At 49.7% G+C, this 18967-nt stretch overlaps 1 protein-coding gene and 1 non-coding gene across 2 annotated transcripts; one reads left to right on the top strand and one right to left on the bottom strand.

Moving 5' to 3' along the window:
• Positions 1 to 329: 329 nt before the first annotated feature.
• LOC129832546 (frizzled-4-like) lies at positions 330 to 9213 on the bottom strand. Its single transcript, XM_055896690.1, has 4 exons — positions 8387 to 9213; positions 2493 to 3020; positions 1259 to 1404; positions 330 to 994 (listed from the first exon to the last, which is right to left on the bottom strand). The coding sequence occupies exons 1-4, from the start codon at positions 8651 to 8653 to the stop codon at positions 331 to 333; spliced, it is 1605 nt and encodes a 534-aa protein (XP_055752665.1). The 5' UTR covers positions 8654 to 9213; the 3' UTR covers position 330.
• A 1462-nt stretch (positions 9214 to 10675) lies between these two features.
• Positions 10676 to 10751, top strand: trnaa-ugc (transfer RNA alanine (anticodon UGC)). The gene has a single exon. It is a non-coding gene; the product is annotated as a tRNA-Ala (tRNA).
• Positions 10752 to 18967: the final 8216 nt, after the last annotated feature.

Here is an 18967-nt window from a genome sequence, read left to right as displayed (position 1 = left end):
CTGTACATCATCTGGACCATGACTCTCCAGTGTAGATTCAACCTTTAAAACAACTCTCTGAAGTCAGAAGGTTCTATAGATCAGAGTCTGCTGTAGGCTGCAGGGTCAGTCTCTTCTCTGGCAGCGGGTTAGTCTGCTAGTAGGGAGAGAACCACAGACAAAGTGGGCATAGGAAACCACTGTCTGCTTAGTGGGGCTATTTATCTGTTTGTTCTTCTCTTTCATTCTCTCCAGCAGCTAGTGGATCTAGTAGTGGGTTTGGGGGCAGGTTTGCTTTATAAAGCCACCCGGTTAATATCTTCCCCTCTCCCTCTTTCTCTCCCTCTCTCCTCACACCACTGTCTCATTGCCCTTGCCAGGTTTTATCCAGCTGTCCCCCGGTGCCCGCTTGCCCCTCCCTGCCCGGCCGTCCCTCCACAGCCGGGCAGAGCACCGTTTCCAGGTGTGGAGGGTTTTGGCCGACCAGATCCACATGCCCGACGTGATGCCCACCAGCAGAGACATAAAAATCCTCAGCATCTCTGCTGCCACGTATGAGTCCATGGCACTGGCCCTGAAGTCCCCCCAGTGGGACAGCTGGTAGAGGTAGCAGCCTATCACGGTGGACGCAGGTACCATGTACAGCACAGAGAACACCCCGATCTTCACCATCAGACGCTCCAGCTTGTCCGTCTTGGCCCCGTCCTTCTGCAGGTTGGAGCGGATCTTAAACAGGGCCACCAGGCCGGCGCAGATGAACAGTGTCCCGATGAGGAGGTAGGTGGCGAGCGGGGCGACCACGAAGCCCGTCAGGGCCTCTTGCTGTAGGTTACCCACGTAGCAAAGCCCCGTGAGGTCATCAGCGTCTACTAGTCGCATGATGAGGATGACGATGGTCTTGACGGCGGGGATGGCCCAGGCTGCTATGTGGAAGTAGGAGCTGTGCATCTCGATGGCCTCGTGACCCCACTTTAACCCTGCAGCCAGGAACCAGGTCAGAGTCAGAATCACCCACCTGGGAGGAGGCAGAGAGACGGGTTAGAGAGCTGGGAGTCCACTGTTCTAACGGTTTCATTCAAATCTATTCCTTAGAGTGTAATACTTTTGGCCTGTGTGTGTGTGTGTGTGTGTGTGTGTGTGTGTGTGTGTGTGTGTGTGTGTGTGTGTGTGTGTGTGTGTGTGTGTGTGTGTGTGTGTGTGTGTGTGTGTGTGTGTGTGTGTGTGTGTGTGTGTGTGTGTGTGTGTGTGTGTGTGTGTGTGTGTGTGTGTGTGTGCCCACCACAGTGAGGAGGCCATGCCAAAGAAGTAGAGCAGGAGGAAGACGATGGCACAGCCGGTACTCTTTAACCCCTCCTGTACCAGAACAGGTACCGCTGCCTCCTCCAGGTCACAGGATACACGCTCCCGACCCAGAGTCAGGCGCACCTACAGGGAGACAGACAGACACAGGGGTCATCCAGGAGACCAGGGGTCATCCAGGAGAGACCAGGGGTCATCCAGGAGACCAGGGGTCATCCAGGAGACCAGGGGTGATCCAGGAGACATCGGGTCATCCAGGAGACCAGGGGTCATCCAGGAGACATCGGGTCATCCAGGAGACCAGGGGTGATCCAGGAGACATCGGGTCATCCAGGAGACCAGGGGTCATCCAGGAGACCAGGGGTCATCCAGGAGACCAGGGGTCATCCAGGAGACCAGGGGTGATCCAGGAGACATCGGGTCATTCAGGAGACCAGGGGTCATCCAGGAGACATCGGGTCATCCAGGAGACATCGGGTCCCCCAGGAGACCAGGGGTCATCCAGGAGACCAGGGGTCATCCTGGAGACATCAGGCCCCCAGGAGACCAGGGCTGGGTCTACATACTCTAGCATGTTGCACCCGCGACAACCACTGTGATTATTATTATCTGACCCTGCTGGTCATTTATGAACATTTGAACATCTTAGCCAAGTTCTGTTATAATCTCCAACCCGGCACAGCCAGAAGAGGACTGGCCACCTCTCAGAGCCTGGTTCCTCTCTAGGTTTCTTCCTAGGTTCCTGCCTTTCTAAGGAGTTTTTCCTAGCCACCGTGCTTCTACACCTGCATTGCTTGCTGTTTGGGGGTTTAGGCTGGGTTTCTGTATAGCACTTTGTGACATCGGCTGATGTAAAAAGGGCTTTAGAAATACATTTGATTGATTATCTTCATTCCTCATCTCTACTGGTAGCTGAAAGGACTGGACAGTTTTACAACAAACTGCTTCCACCTCTCATATTAGTGATCATGGAGGAGGCTAGTTTAAATTATTGAGAAACAGCCAGAGGGCTTTTAAACTGATTTTAATCATGTCAGTCAGGGGTCGGCAACCCTGTTCCTGGAGTCCTTCAGGTACTGCTGGATTTTGTTCAAACTAGGCACCACACCGGACCAACAGAACTAACTGATCAGTTCAGTGGTTGCCTAAATTCAGCACACCTGCAACACTCCAGGACCAGTGTTGCCTACCCCCTCTAAGTCCTATGTCCTCACCAGGTAGGCCACGCTGTAGAGGTTGGAGCACATGGAGAGGAAGATGATGGGTCTCTCGGGGTAGGAGAAACGTGTTGAGTCCAGGAGGAAGGTGAGGACGGTCAGGGTGGTAGAGAGGAAACACAACACTGCCCATACTGCCATCCACACGTCTGTAAACACCTTGGCCCCGCGCCGGTACAGCCCCGCGTCATACCCACACTGCAGTGCACAGCTGTGGCTCCGCCTCACCCAGGCATACTGGTCTGGCCCGGCCCCCAGGGCCTGGCACTCCTCCTCCTGGGGGGGCAGGGGTCGGACGGGGTGGAAAGGGGCGTCCTCGTCCCCCGGACCCTCCATACACATGTGGTTGTGGTCGTTCTGAGGGGGGAACAGGCTGCAGTTGAGCAGCTCTGGCCAGACGAAGCCAAACTCTATTAGGACTGGCAGACACTTCCTCTTGACAGACAGACACATGCTGCCACACGGCCCGATGGGGATGGGAACCTTGTCTGTACACATGGGCACGTACACCGCACACAGGAAGAACTGGAGAGAGAGACAGAGAGGGGTGTTATCTTTGCATATGTACACTTAATGAATTTCTAAAATGTTATGATGATTCTGTGTGCATTGCTCTGTCTGCTTTCCCTGTGTTACATCATGGTCCTTAGTCTGCTTCCTATTCTACTTTCAGACTACAACTGGAAATGTCGGGAAAACCAGGCAACGAGCACAAAAGTTTGTGGTGAAAACTTTAGTGAATTTTTAAATCATTATTAAAGCCACTACAACAAAAACAGTTCATTTAATAGTCATACAGATAATGTGATGGAGACATTTATTTTTATATAACTAAGCAAGTCAGTTAAAAACAAAATTCTGATTTACAATGACGGCCTACCGAAAGGCAAAATGCTACTGCGTGAAGGTCTGGGGTACTTTAACCGAGGGGGACAAACGTCTGAGGTACTTTAACCGAGGGGGACAAATGTCTGGGGTACTTTAACCGAGGGGGACAAACGTCTGGGGTACTTTAACTGAGGGGGACAAACGTCTGAGGTACTTTAACCGAGGGGAACAAACGTCTGGGGTACTTTAACCGAGGGGGACAAACGTCTGGGGTACTTTAACCGAGGGGGACAAACGTCTGGGGTACTTTAACCGAGGGGGACAAGCGTCTGGGGTACTTTAACCGAGGGGGACAAACGTCTGGGGTACTTTAACCGAGGGGGACAAACTCTACTTTCACTCTCCGGTCAGCATAGTTCAGTAAAGATAATTGTCTAGCCATAAACACACCATCTATACAAGTTAATGTATAGGGGCTAAGTGTGTGTGTATGGGGGGGGCTACCGTGTGGCGTGGGAAGCGCAGGGCAGCACTGTGAGAGTGTGAGAGATGATATCAGTGATGTTTCTCTCTGTTGAAGCTGTGATACTGTTCTCTAGCTGGACTGGAGAAGGCTTGTTTTCCTCCCCCAGGTAACCTGAGTGCTGTTCACAGCTGTGTGTGTGTGTGTGTGTGTGTGTGTGTGTGTGTGTGTGTGTGTGTGTGTGTGTGTGTGTGTGTGTGTGTGTGTGTGTGTGTGTGTGTGTGTGTGTGTGTGTGTGTGTGTGTGTGTGTGTAAGAAAGAGCCTAATCTGTTGGGTGGTGACTTCTCACGGCCGTCAGTCCAGACCTCTCACACTGAACCACAAGAGACAGACAACCACAACACAACCTACACAAACTACACAACTCCATCATCACTCCAATAACCTATAGCATCCAGACTACTACAGACCCATCATCACTCCAATAACCTATAGCATCCAGACTACTACAGACCCATCATCACTCCAATAACCTATAGCATCCAGACTACTACAACCCCATCATCACTCCAATAACCTATAGCATCCAGACTACTACAACCCCATCATCACTCCAATAACCTATAGCATCCAGACTACTACAACCCCATCATCACTCCAATAACCTATAGCATCCAGACTACTACAACCCCATCATCACTCCAATAACCTATAGCATCCAGACTACTACAGCCCCATCATCACTCCAATAACCTATAGCATCCAGACTACTACAGCCCCATCATCACTCCAATAACCTATAGCATCCAGACTACTACAACCCCATCATCACTCCAATAACCTATAGCATCCAGACTACTACAACCCCATCATCACTCCAATAACCTATAGCATCCAGACTACTACAGCCCCATCATCACTCCAATAACCTATAGCATCCAGACTACTACAACCCCATCATCACTCCAATAACCTATAGCATCCAGACTACTACAGTCTACACCACCCCATCATCACTCCAATAACCTATAGCATCCAGACTACTACAACCCCATCATCACTCCAATAACCTATAGCATCCAGTCTACTACAGTCTACACAACCCCATCATCACTCCAATAACCTATAGCATCCAGACTACTACAGCCCCATCATCACTCCAATAACCTATAGCATCCAGACTACTACAACCCCATCATCACTCCAATAACCTATAGCATCCAGTCTACTACAGCCCCATCATCACTCCAATAACCTATAGCATCCAGACTACTACAGCCCCATCATCACTCCAATAACCTATAGCATCCAGACTACTACAACCCCATCATCACTCCAATAACCTATAGCATCCAGTCTACTACAGACCCATCATCACTCCAATAACCTATAGCATCCAGACTACTACAGCCCCATCATCACTCCAATAACCTATAGCATCCAGACTACTACAACCCCATCATCACTCCAATAACCTATAGCATCCAGACTACTACAACCCCATCATCACTCCAATAACCTATAGCATCCAGACTACTACAGCCCCATCATCACTCCAATAACCTATAGCATCCAGACTACTACAACCCCATCATCACTCCAATAACCTATAGCATCCAGACTACTACAGTCTACACCACCCCATCATCACTCCAATAACCTATAGCATCCAGACTACTACAACCCCATCATCACTCCAATAACCTATAGCATCCAGACTACTACAGTCTACACAACCCCATCATCACTCCAATAACCTATAGCATCCAGACTACTACAGCCCCATCATCACTCCAATAACCTATAGCATCCAGACTACTACAACCCCATCATCACTCCAATAACCTATAGCATCCAGACTACTACAACCCCATCATCACTCCAATAACCTATATCATCCAGACTACTACAACCCCATCATCACTCCAATAACCTATAGCATCCAGTCTACTACAGACCCATCATCACTCCAATAACCTATAGCATCCAGACTACTACAGCCCCATCATCACTCCAATAACCTATAGCATCCAGACTACTACAACCCCATCATCACTCCAATAACATATAGCATCCAGACTACTACAGCCCCATCATCACTCCAATAACCTATAGCATCCAGACTACTACAACCCCATCATCACTCCAATAACCTATAGCATCCAGACTACTACAACCCCATCATCACTCCAATAACCTATAGCATCCAGACTACTACAACCCCATCATCACTCCAATAACCTATAGCATCCAGACTACTACAGCCCCATCATCACTCCAATAACCTATAGCATCCAGACTACTACAGCCCCATCATCACTCCAATAACCTATAGCATCCAGACTACTACAACCCCATCATCACTCCAATAACCTATAGCATCCAGACTACTACAACCCCATCATCACTCCAATAACCTATAGCATCCAGACTACTACAACCCCATCATCACTCCAATAACCTATAGCATCCAGTCTACTACAACCCCATCATCACTCCAATAACCTATAGCATCCAGACTACTACAACCCCATCATCACTCCAATAACCTATAGCATCCAGACTACTACAGCCCCATCATCACTCCAATAACCTATAGCATCCAGACTACTACAGCCCCATCATCACTCCAATAACCTATAGCATCCAGACTACTACAACCCCATCATCACTCCAATAACCTATAGCATCCAGACTACTACAGTCTACACCACCCCATCATCACTCCAATAACCTATAGCATCCAGACTACTACAACCCCATCATCACTCCAATAACCTATAGCATCCAGACTACTACAGCCCCATCATCACTCCAATAACCTATAGCATCCAGACTACTACAGCCCCATCATCACTCCAATAACCTATAGCATCCAGACTACTACAGCCCCATCATCACTCCAATAACCTATAGCATCCAGTCTACTACAGCCCCATCATCACTCCAATAACCTATAGCATCCAGACTACTACAACCCCATCATCACTCCAATAACCTATAGCATCCAGACTACTACAGCCCCATCATCACTCCAATAACCTATAGCATCCAGTCTACTACAACCCCATCATCACTCCAATAACCTATAGCATCCAGACTACTACAACCCCATCATCACTCCAATAACCTATAGCATCCAGTCTACTACAACCCCATCATCACTCCAATAACCTATAGCATCCAGACTACTACAGCCCCATCATCACTCCAATAACCTATAGCATCCAGACTACTTCAACCCCATCATCACTCCAATAACCTATAGCATCCAGGCTACTACAGCCCCATCATCACTCCAATAACCTATAGCATCCAGACTACTACAACCTACACCACCCCATCATCACTCCAATAACCTATAGCATCCAGACTACTACAGCCCCATCATCACTCCAATAACCTATAGCATCCAGACTACTACAGCCCCATCATCACTCCAATAACCTATAGCATCCAGACTACTACAGCCCCATCATCACTCCAATAACCTATAGCATCCAGACTACTACAACACCACAATAATACCACAAAAGCCCTTAAATACATTAGAATTGGAGTAATGGACTGAATATATGTTAATATATGTCCACGGTCAGGGACGCTCTTAGAGAAAGAGGAGCCAGTTTGTTGTTGTGTCTACAGACTATGGAGTGGTAAACCACAGGAAATGATCAACTGGATCCATTTATGCCATCGCCATCGAACCACACAAATAACTACTCATTGGGCATTTCGGTCAGGACAATAAAAACCTTTTGAGAAGGACAAAATGGGATGGATTTAATTTCCAGCTTCATGGCGGTTCAGGCAGACAAGTGGCCTTACAGAGACTGGTACTGAGGGCAGTATTGTTGTTACTCTATAGAGCTTGCCTGGCCCTCTCCTCGGATATATATTATATCACTGCCCCGTGCTGCTGAACCAAGACTGGATGGTCTCCCTGTGACTCTGTCATGTGCTCTCTGTCTCCCTCTCTCCACTGCCTGCTCCAACACACAGCCCAGCCGGAGAACCAACATGTCTTTAGTCGGCTGGAGCAGCTAGAGAGACATGCTTCATTTCACTTTTGTATATTATCTACTTCACTTGCTTTGGCAATGTTAACATATGTTTGTTTCCCATGCCAATAAATCCCCTTGAATTGAGAGAGTGTGTGTGTCTGGGGAGGGGGTCTTGTATTACTATCCTTGTGGGTACCAGAAATCCCTCAAAGTCACAGTTCTCATGACAAAGGTTATTTTAGGCTTAGGGCTAGGTTTGAAGTTACAATTAGGGGTTAGGAGTTAGGATGGCAGGTAACCTAGTGGTTAAGAGTATTAGGCCAGTAACTGAAGTGTTGCTGATTTGAATCCCTGAGCTGACTCGGGTGAAACAATCTGTTGATGTGCCCTTGAGCAAGGCACTTAACCCTAACTGTAAGTCGCTCTGGATGAGAGTGTTTGCTAAATGACTGAAATGTAAAATAAGGTTTGTTAGGTTTAGGGATAGGTGTGTGTGTGTGTGTGTGTGTGTGTGTGTGTGTGTGTGTGTGTGTGTGTGTGTGTGTGTGTGTGTGTGTGTGTGTGTGTGTGCGTGCGTGCGTGCGTGCGTTTGTACCTTCAGTTGGCTGGAGCAGCCATACTGTATGAGTGGTGTGAAGGTGGTGAGTTGGAGCTCCGCGTCTGACTGCAGGACGTTGCCCACCAGGTTGGGCATCTTGGTGACATTGTAGCCCAGGTCCTGGCACATGGCGATGCGTATCGGGTCGCACGTCATCTCCTCTGTCTCTTCGCCGAACGCACGCACCAGACCAAGGTGTCCTGGAACGCACAGCAGCGCGAGGGAGAGCGCTACCGCCGCAAGAGCGTCCACAGCCCGACTCATTGTCACGAGGAGGAAAAGTTCCAAAGTTATCAATTGATCGGGTTCCGGGCGTTGCCTGGTAGGGTAGTCCACCGGGTACTGGGGAAACTTTAGTCCACTTCAGAGTGCGCGGTCGCCAATATGAAATCCTCCACTGGAAGCACAGTTGGTAACCTACTCCAACCCGTCAAGCGAAGTTGGAAACAACTTATCCAAAAGCAATAATAAAATGAACTGTTATATCCAGATTTTCCTTGCAATCAAACTCCTGCCTCGCTTTGCAGTATCTGTTTCGATAGTTCCTTCTGTGGTTTTTCACGCACGAGACCTCGGAGACATCCTGGAGCCCTGTCCGTTCTAGTTCCCCGGTATAGTAGCTCCGTTAGGTCTTGCGCTGTGGTAAGAGGCTGCTGGTCTGTCTTTGTGGGTTCTGCCCGCGCGCCTCCGCCCCACTCTGTAAAGAGCGAATTCTCCAGCTCTCTCGCCAGGGACAGCCAACCAGCGGCCAGGAGAGATCTCAGAAGCCAATCAGCAAGCGGAAGAGCGCTCAGAAGGGCGGGGTTTCAGGTGAGGAAAGTTGCCTGTGGCCCTCTTCTCATGAGCGGACTCCACAGCATTTATTCCGGCTGTGGGTCATATTTTTACTGGCCATATTTTTAGAAATACAAGGCAGTCTCGCCACTGAAACACGATAGTTTTATTTGTATTTTTAAATCACAAATGGTCTTTAAAACATGCTGCATCTCCACCACAGGCGCACATCCCAATCAGACGACTCTTCAGCTAAAGGGTTTATGACATTAAAATGGATGTAATGTACAGTAATACTGATGTAATGTACAGTAATACTGCTGCATTGGATACCTCTAGGCTATTGGACATCCAGACTAAAGGCTGTGTTTGTCCATCCCGCTCAAGAGAAAAGTTGTTGTCTTTTCTGTTTGTTCTGGAATGCCTAGTCTCTCTATCGTTGTGTGCGTTTACTTCTGTGTGATGACGCCCCGGGGACGCCCCGGATGCTGGTTGAAATGTCGACGGGTTATGCCCTACCATCCTAAACACAGGGGTGGGGAGCGGTAGTTTATTGAAGAGCTGCATGTCTTCTACTGGTCATTTATTCATATATCCAACCAAGAGAGAAAGCAAATAGAATACAAGAACAACATGATTCAGCGCGCTGCTTTTGTCTGTGCGCCCAAATTCAAGGCCACTTGGTTTTCCGTAAAGCGATTCCGTCCAGGGTTATTTAACGTGACAATTGACTGGTTGCAATAAAAACGACCTCCACCCGCTGCCATACATGATGGATCGCTCCCCCTGCCCGCCAGTGCGCTCGTGGTCAACTCATGAGTAATTAGCGTGAGGGTGAAACAATGGCGTGAGCGCCCTGGAGCTGATGGTTATCAGGGTGGTGGAGATGGAGGGTGCTGTGTGTGTCTGAATGGTGGCTGGTGGGAAAAGCTGAGGTGATTGTGCAGAAGGGAGATAATGTCTACACACACGCACACATATTTTTTTATAAACTGTCAATTGGAGTCATACAACTGCATTTCTCAAAGCCAACAGTAGAGTCAACCACGACTATTAAAAATAATAATAATACAAATAATAATAATAAGCCATCTGATGCATTTATTGTTCCCAGTTGACAAAACATAAACGTTTAAAACACAATACCTATATTTACCTAACATTACACAGACTCTATTACTATGGGACTGTTGTATTGACCAGGACACAAACACATGTTGTAAAAGGGGTTGTTTTTCTATCCAGTACACCCTGCAGACAGAAGGAGGGACACTAGTGTGTATCGGTCACCCGATAGCATCTCATGGATCATTGCCCAATCCCTTAGTCCTTGAAGTAGGGTATTAATAGGGATGTGAACTCCTTGGAATGGCAAGTGTGTGTGTGTGTGTGTGTGTGTGTGTGTGTGTGTGTGTGTGTGTGTGTGTGTGTGTGTGTGTGTGTGTGTGTGTGTGTGTGTTGGAATGGCTGCTCAGAGAGACTTGGGTCCACAGATGATGGGGCCCCGTGTGGGGCCCCGTGTGGCTCAGTTGGTAGAGCATGGCGCTTGCAACGCCAGGGTTGTGGGTTCGATTCCCACGGGGGGCCAGTACAAAAAAGTATGAATGTATGTACTTGTAAGTCGCTCTGGATAAGAGCGTCTGCTAAATGACTTAAATGTAAATGTAAATGTAGATGATGGTTCCCTTCTTGTGCAGTTAGCTAGTTCACATTATGTTGCTGCAGCGTAAGAAGGGCCTCAGGGGGCTGTCAACAGTCTTCTCTTTCTACCCTCTCCCCATCCATCCCTCTACCCTCACCCGTCCATCCCTCTACCCTCACCCATCCATCCCTCTACTCTCACCCATCCATCCCTCTACCCTCACCCATCCATCCCTCTACCCTCACCCATCCATCCCTCTACCCTCACCCATCCATCCCTCTACCCTCACCCATCCATCCCTCTACCCTCACCCATCCATCCCTCTACCCTCACCCATCCATCCCTCTACCCTCACCCGTCCATCCCTCTACCCTCACCCATCCATCCCTCTACCCTCACCCGTCCATCCCTCTACCCTCACCCGTCCATCCCTCTACCCTCACCCATCCATCCCTCTACCCTCACCCATCCATCCCTCTACCCTCACCCGTCCATCCCTCTACCCTCACCCATCCATCCCTCTACCCTCACCCATCCATCCCTCACCCATCCATCCCTCTACCCTCACCCATCCATCCCTCTACCCTCACCCATCCATCCCTCTACCCTCACCCGTCCCTCTCTCTACCCTCACCCATCCATCCCTCTACCCTCACCCATCCATCCCTCTACCCTCACCCGTCCCTCTCTCTACCCTCACCCATCCATCCCTCTACCCTCACCCGTCCATCCCTCTACCCTCACCCATCCATCCCTCTACCCTCACCCGTCCCTCTCTCTACCCACACCCATCCATCCCTCTACCCTCACCCGTCCATCCCTCTACCCTCACCCATCCAAGAAGGCGTAGCAGTCGGACGTGTGTTTGTCTTGTCTTGTCCCGTCTTGTCCCGCGTAAATAGTCCTCGTATTTTTTGTATACATTTCGTATATATTTTAATTTCACTTTCCATCTTGGAACTGAATATACATTCCCGCAACCCGCCTCACCAAATGTGGTACGGATCTGCTATTTTTTATACTTTAGAACCGTAACCCCAATCAGAAGCTAGCCAGATAACTAGCTACTAGCTAGTAGTCAGTTAGCCACTGCTGCGGTCTTCGCCCTTAACTCGGACACCAGCCAGCTTCAGCTCGGGCAAATACCTGCCAGTCTGCAGGCGCGATATCAACCCAGAGAATATAGGACTGCTTTTTCTCTACCACATCAGCGGATTCCTGACGCAAGCTCTGGACAATTACACCGGATCATCGTCGCTAGCTAGCTGCAACCAGGTGGCTACTACTGGCTAATACCTCTGTCCCGAAACAAGCACCAGTTAGCTTTGAGCTAGCCTCGAGCTAGGCCCATCTGCCGGCTAGCCGAAGAGGCCTACCAGCGAATTATTGGGCTACAATACCTCTTTTGCCAATTGGACTGGACCCTTTATTGCCGACACGGAGCCCCGCCGATCCATCACGACTGGTCTGCCGACGTAATTGTCCGAGGTGGTTTCAACAGGCTTTTCCATTGCGACGTTTCTGAATACCCATCTGCTAATTATTAGCTGTCTTATCGGCTGCTATCTAAATAAATATACCGGACAATTTTTTTTTTCTTTTTCCTGGGTCACTATATCTATTTTGCCAATTGGATCGATCCCCTCTACCACACGGAACCCCACTAATCTACCGACGGAAACGAACGAGGTGACAAAAAAAAATTAAAAAAAATAAAAACAGACCTCTTTCCTATGTTATCTTGCTACCGATAGCCAGCTACCCGGCCAGCTGTCTGGATCGCCGTGCCCCCAACCAACCTCTACTCACTGGACCCTTATGATCACTCGATTAAGCATGCCTCTCCTTAATGTAAATAGGCCTTGTCCATTGCTGTTCTGGTTAGTGTTTATTGGCTTATTTCACTGTAGAGCCTCTAGCCCTGCTCACTATATATCCAACCTCTCAGTTCCACCACCCACATATGCGATGACATCACCTGGTTTCAATGATGTTTCTAGAGACTATATCTCTCTCATCATCACCCATTACCTAGGTTTACCTCCACTGTATTCACATCCTACCATACGTTTGTCTGTACATTATTCCTTGAAGCTATTTTATCGCCCCCAGAAACTTCCTTTTACTCTCTGTTCTAGACGTTCCAAACGACCAATTCTCATAGCTTTTAGCCGTACCCTTATCCTACTCCTCCTCTGTTCCTCTGGTGATGTAGAGGTGAATCCAGGCCCTGCAGTACCTAGCTCCACTCCTATTCCCCAGGCGCTCTCTTTTGATGACTTCTGTAACCATAATAGCCTTGGATTCATGCATGTTAACATTAGAAGCCTCCTCCCTAAGTTTGTTTTGTTCACTGCTTTAGCACACTCTGCCAACCCAGATGTTTTAGCCGTGTCTGAATCCTGGCTTAGGAAGACCACCAAAAATTCTGACATTTTCATCCCTAACTACAAGATTTTCAGACAAGATAGAACGGCCAAAGGGGGCGGTGTTGCAATCTACTGCAAGGATTGCCTGCAGAGTTCTGTTTTACTATCCAGGTCTGTTCCGAAACAATTTGAACTCCTACTTTTAAAAATCCACCTCTCTAAAAACAAGTCTCTCACTGTTGCCGCCTGCTATAGACCACCCTCTGCCCCCAGCTGTGCTCTGGACACCATATGTGAACTGATTGCCCCCCATCTATCTTCAGAGCTTGTGCTGCTAGGCGACCTAAATTGGAACATGCTTAACACCCCAGCCATCCTACAATCTAAGCTTGATGCCCTCAATCTCACACAAATTATCAATGAACCTACCAGGTATCACCCCAATTCCGTAAACACGGGTACCCTCATAGACATCATCCTAACCAACTTGCCCTCCAAATACACCTCTGCTGTTTTCAACCAAGATCTCAGCGATCACTGCCTCATTGCCTGTATCCGTAATGGGTCAGCGATCAAACGACCTCCACTCATCACTGTCAAACGCTCCCTGAAACACTTCAGCGAGCAGGCCTTTCTAATCGACCTGGCCGAGGTATCCTGGAAGGATATTGATCTCATCCCGTCAGTAGAGGATGCCTGGATATTTTTTTAAAAGTGCCTTCCTCACCATCTTGAATAAGCATGCCCCATTCAAGAAATTTAGAACCAGGAACAGATATAGCCCTTGGTTCTCTCCTGACCTGACTGCCCTTAACCAACAGAAAAACATCCTATGGCGTTCTGCATTAGCATCGAACAGCCCCCGTGATATGCAACTTTTCAGGGAAGCTAGAAACCAGTATACACAGGCAGTTAGAAAAGCCAAGGCTAGCTTTTTCAAGCAGAAATTTGCTTCCTGCAACACAAACTCAAAAAAGTTCTGGGACACTGTTAAAGTCCATGGAGAATAAGAACACCTCCTCCCAGCTTCCAACTGCACTGAAGATAGGAAATACTGTCACCACCGACAAATCCATTATAATTGAGAATTTCAATAAGCATTTTTCTACGGCTGGCCATGCTTTCCACCTGGCTACCCCTACCCCGGTCAACAGCACTGCCCTCCCCTCTGCTACTCGCCCAAGCCTTCCCCATTTCTCTTTCTCCCAAATACAGTCAGCTGATGTTCTGAAAGAGCTGCAAAATCTGGACCCTTACAAATCAGCCGGGCTAGATAATCTGGACCTTTTCTTTCTAAAACTATCTGCTGAAATTGTTGCCACCCCTATTACCAGCCTTTTCAACCTCTCTTTCGTGTCGTCTGAGTTTCCCAAAGATTGGAAAGCAGCTGCGGTTATCCCCCTCTTCAAAGGGGGAGACACTCTAGACCCAAACTGCTACAGACCTACATCTATCCTACCCTGCCTTTCTAAGGTCTTCGAAAGCCAAGTCAACAAACAGATTACCGACCATCTCGAATCCCACCATACCTTCTCCGCTATGCAATCTGGTTTCAGAGCTGGTCATGGGTGCACCTCAGCCACGCGCAAGGTCATAAACGATATCTTAACCGCTATCGATAGGAAACAGTACTGTGCAGCCATATTCATTGACCTGGCCAAGGCTTTTGACTCTGTCAATCACCACATCCTCATCGGCAGACTCGACAGCCTTGGTTTCTCTAATGATTGCCTCGCCTGGTTCACCAACTACTTCTCTGATCGAGTTCAGTGTGTCAAATCGGAGGGTCTGTTGTCCGGACCTCTGGCAGTCTCTATGGGGGTGCCACAGGGTTCAATTCTTGGACCGACTCTCTTCTCTGTATACATCAATGATGTCGCTCTTGCTGCTGGTGAGTCTCTGATCCACCTCTACGCAGACGACACTATTCTGTATACTTCTGGCCCTTCTCTTGACACTGTGTTAACAACCCTCCAGGCGAGCTTCAATGCCATACAACTCTCCTTCCGTGTCCTCCAATTGCTCTTAAATACAAGTAAAACTAAATGCATGCTCTTCAACCGATCGCTGCCTGCACCTGCCCGCCTGTCCAGCATCACTACTCTGGACGGCTCTGACTTAGAATATGTGGACAACTACAAATACCTAGGTGTCTGGTTAGACTGTAAACTCTCCTTCCAGACTCACATCAAGCATCTCCAATCCAAAGTTAAATCTAGAATCGGCTTCCTATTCCGCAACAAAGCATCCTTCACTCATGCTGCCAAACATACCCTTGTAAAACTGACCATCCTACCAATCCTCGACTTCGGTGATGTCATTTACAAAATAGCCTCCAAAACCCTACTCAATAAATTGGATGCAGTCTATCACAGTGCCATCCGTTTTGTCACCAAAGCCCCATATACTACCCACCACTGCGACCTGTACGCTCTCGTTGGCTGGCCCTCGCTTCACACTCGTCGCCAAACCCACTGGCTCCAGGTCATCTACAAGACCCTGCTAGGTAAAGTCCCCCCTTATCTCAGCTCGCTGGTCACCATAGCAACGCCCACCCGTAGCACGCGCTCCAGCAGGTATATCTCTCTGGTCACCCCCAAAACCAATTCTTCCTTTGGCCGCCTCTCCTTCCAGTTCTCTGCTGCCAATGACTGGAACGAACTACAAAAATCTCTGAAACTGGAAACACTTATCTCCCTCACTAGCTTTAAGCACCAGCTGTCAGAGCAGCTCATAGATTACTGCACCTGTACATAGCCCATCTATAATTTAGCCCAAACAACTACCTCTTTACCTACTGTATTTATTTATTTTGCTCCTTTGCACCCCATTATTTCTATCTCTACTTTGCACCTTCTTCCACTGCAAACCAACCATTCCAGTGTTATTTGTTTTACTTGCTATATTGTATTTACTTCGCCACCATGGCCTTTTTATATATTTATTTATTTATTTATATATATATTTTGTTTGCCTTCACCTCCCTTATCTCACCTCACTTGCTCATATTGTATATAGACTTATTTTCACTGTATTATTGACTGTATGTTTGTTTTACTCCATGTGTAACTATGTGTTGTGGTATGTGTCGAACTGCTTTGCTTTATCTTGGCCAGGTCGCAATTGTAAATGAGAACGTGTTCTCAATTTGCCTACCTGGTTAAATAAAGGTGAAATAAAATAAATAAAATAAATCCATCCCTCAACCCTCACCCATCCATCCCTCTACCCTCACCCATCCATCCCTCTACCCTCAACCGTCCCTCTCTCTACCCTCACCCATCCATCCCTCTACCCTCACCCATCCATCCCTCTACCCTCACCCGTCCATCCCTCTACCCTCACCCATCCATCCCTCTACCCGCACCCATCCATCCCTCTACCCTCACCCGTCCATCCCTCTACCCTCACCCATCCATCCCTCTACCCTCACCCGTCCATCCCTCTACCCTCACCCATCCATCCCTCTACCCTCACCCATCCATCCCTCTACCCTCACCCATCCATCCCTCTACCCTCACCCATCCATCCCTCTACCCTCACCCGTCCCTCTCTCTACCCTCACCCATCCATCCCTCTACCCTCACCTGTCCATCCCTCTACCCTCACCCATCCATCCCTCTACCCTCACCCGTCCATCCCTCTACCCTCACCCATCCATCCCTCTACTCTCACCCGTCCATCCCTCTACCCTCACCCATCCATCCCTCTACCCTCACCCATCCATCCCTCTACCCTCACCTGTCCATCCCTCTACCCTCACCCATCCATCCCTCTACCCTCACCCGTCCCTCTCTCTACCCTCACCCATCCATCCCTCTACCCTCACCCATCCATCCCTCTACCCTCACCCGTCCATCCCTCTACCCTCACCCATCCATCCCTCTACCCTCACCCATCCATACCTCTACCCTCACCCGTCCATCCCTCTACCCTCACCCATCCATCCCTCTACCCTCGCCCATCCATCCCTCTACCCTCACCCGTCCATCCCTCTACCCTCACCCGTCCATCCCTCTACCCTCACCCATCCATCCCTCTACCCTCACCCATCCATCCGTCTACCCTCACCCATCCATCCCTATACCCTCACCCGTCCATCCCTCTACCCTCACCCATCCATCCCTCTACCCTCACCCGTCCCTCTCTCTACCCTCACCCATCCATCCCTCTACCCTCACCCATCCATCCCTCTACCCTCACCCGTCCATCCCTCTACCCTCACCCATCCATCCCTCTACCCTCACCCGTCCCTCTCTCTACCCTCACCCATCCATCCCTCTACCCTCACCCATCCATCCCTCTACCCTCACCCATCCATCCCTCTACCCTCACCCATCCATCCCTCTACCCTCACCCATCCATCCCTCTACCCTCACCCATCCATCCCTCTACCCTCACCCATCCATCCCTATACCCTCACCCGTCCATCCCTCTACCCTCACCCATCCATCCCTCTACCCTCACCCGTCCCTCTCTCTACCCTCACCCATCCATCCCTCTACCCTCACCCATCCATCCCTCTACCCTCACCCATCCATCCCTCTACCCTCACCCATCCATACCTCTACCCTCACCCATCCATCCCTCTACCCTCACCCATTCATCCCTCTACCCTCACCCATCCATCCCTCTACCCGCACCCATCCATCCCTCTACCCTCACCTGTCCATCCCTCTACCCTCACCCATCCATCCCTCTACCCTCACCCGTCCATCCCTCTACCCTCACCCATCCATCCCTCTACTCTCACCCGTCCATCCCTCTACCCTCACCCATCCATCCCTCTACCCTCACCCATCCATCCCTCTACCCTCACCCGTCCATCCCTCTACCCTCACCCATCCATCCCTCTACCCTCACCCGTCCCTCTCTCTACCCTCACCCATCCATCCCTCTACCCTCACCCATCCATCCCTCTACCCTCACCCGTCCATCCCTCTACCCTCACCCATCCATCCCTCTACCCTCACCCATCCATACCTCTACCCTCACCCGTCCATCCCTCTACCCTCACCCATCCATCCCTCTACCCTCACCCATCCATCCCTCTACCCTCACCCATCCATCCCTCTACCCTCACCCATCCATCCCTCTACCCTCACCCATCCATCCCTCAACGCTCACCCGTCCCTCTCTCTACCCTCACCACTCCATCCCTCTACCCTCACCCATCCATCCCTCTACCCTCACCCGTCCCTCTCTCTACCCTCACCCATCCAACCCTCTACCCTCACCCATCCATCCCTCTACCCTCACCCATCCATCCCTCTACCCTCACCCATCCATCCCTCTACCCTCACCCGTCCATCCCTCTACCCTCACCCATCCATCCCTCTACCCTCACCCATCCATCCCTCTACCCTCACCCATCCATCCCTCTACCCTCACCCATCCATCCCTCTACCCTCACCCATCCATCCCTCTACCCTCACCCATCCATCTCTCTACCCTCACCCATCCATCCCTCTACCCTCACCCATCCATCCCTCTACCCTCACCCATCCATCCCTCTACCCTCTCCTCATCCATCCCTCTACCCTCACCCATCCATCCCTCTACCCTCACCCTTCCATCCCTCTACCCTCTCCCCATCCATCCCTCTACCCTCACCCATCCATCCCTCTACCCTCACCCGTCCATCCCTCTACCCTCACCCATCCATCCCTCTACCCTCACCCATCCATCCCTCTACCCTCACCCGTCCATCCCTCTATCCTCACCCATCCATCCCTCTATCCTCACCCATCCATCCCTCTACCCTCACCCGTCCATCCCTCTACCCTCACCCGT

Source organism: Salvelinus fontinalis, chromosome 33 (genome assembly GCF_029448725.1).
Source record: "Salvelinus fontinalis isolate EN_2023a chromosome 33, ASM2944872v1, whole genome shotgun sequence".
Taxonomy (NCBI): domain Eukaryota; kingdom Metazoa; phylum Chordata; class Actinopteri; order Salmoniformes; family Salmonidae; genus Salvelinus; species Salvelinus fontinalis.
This window is presented reverse-complemented; position numbering and strand designations above follow the sequence as displayed.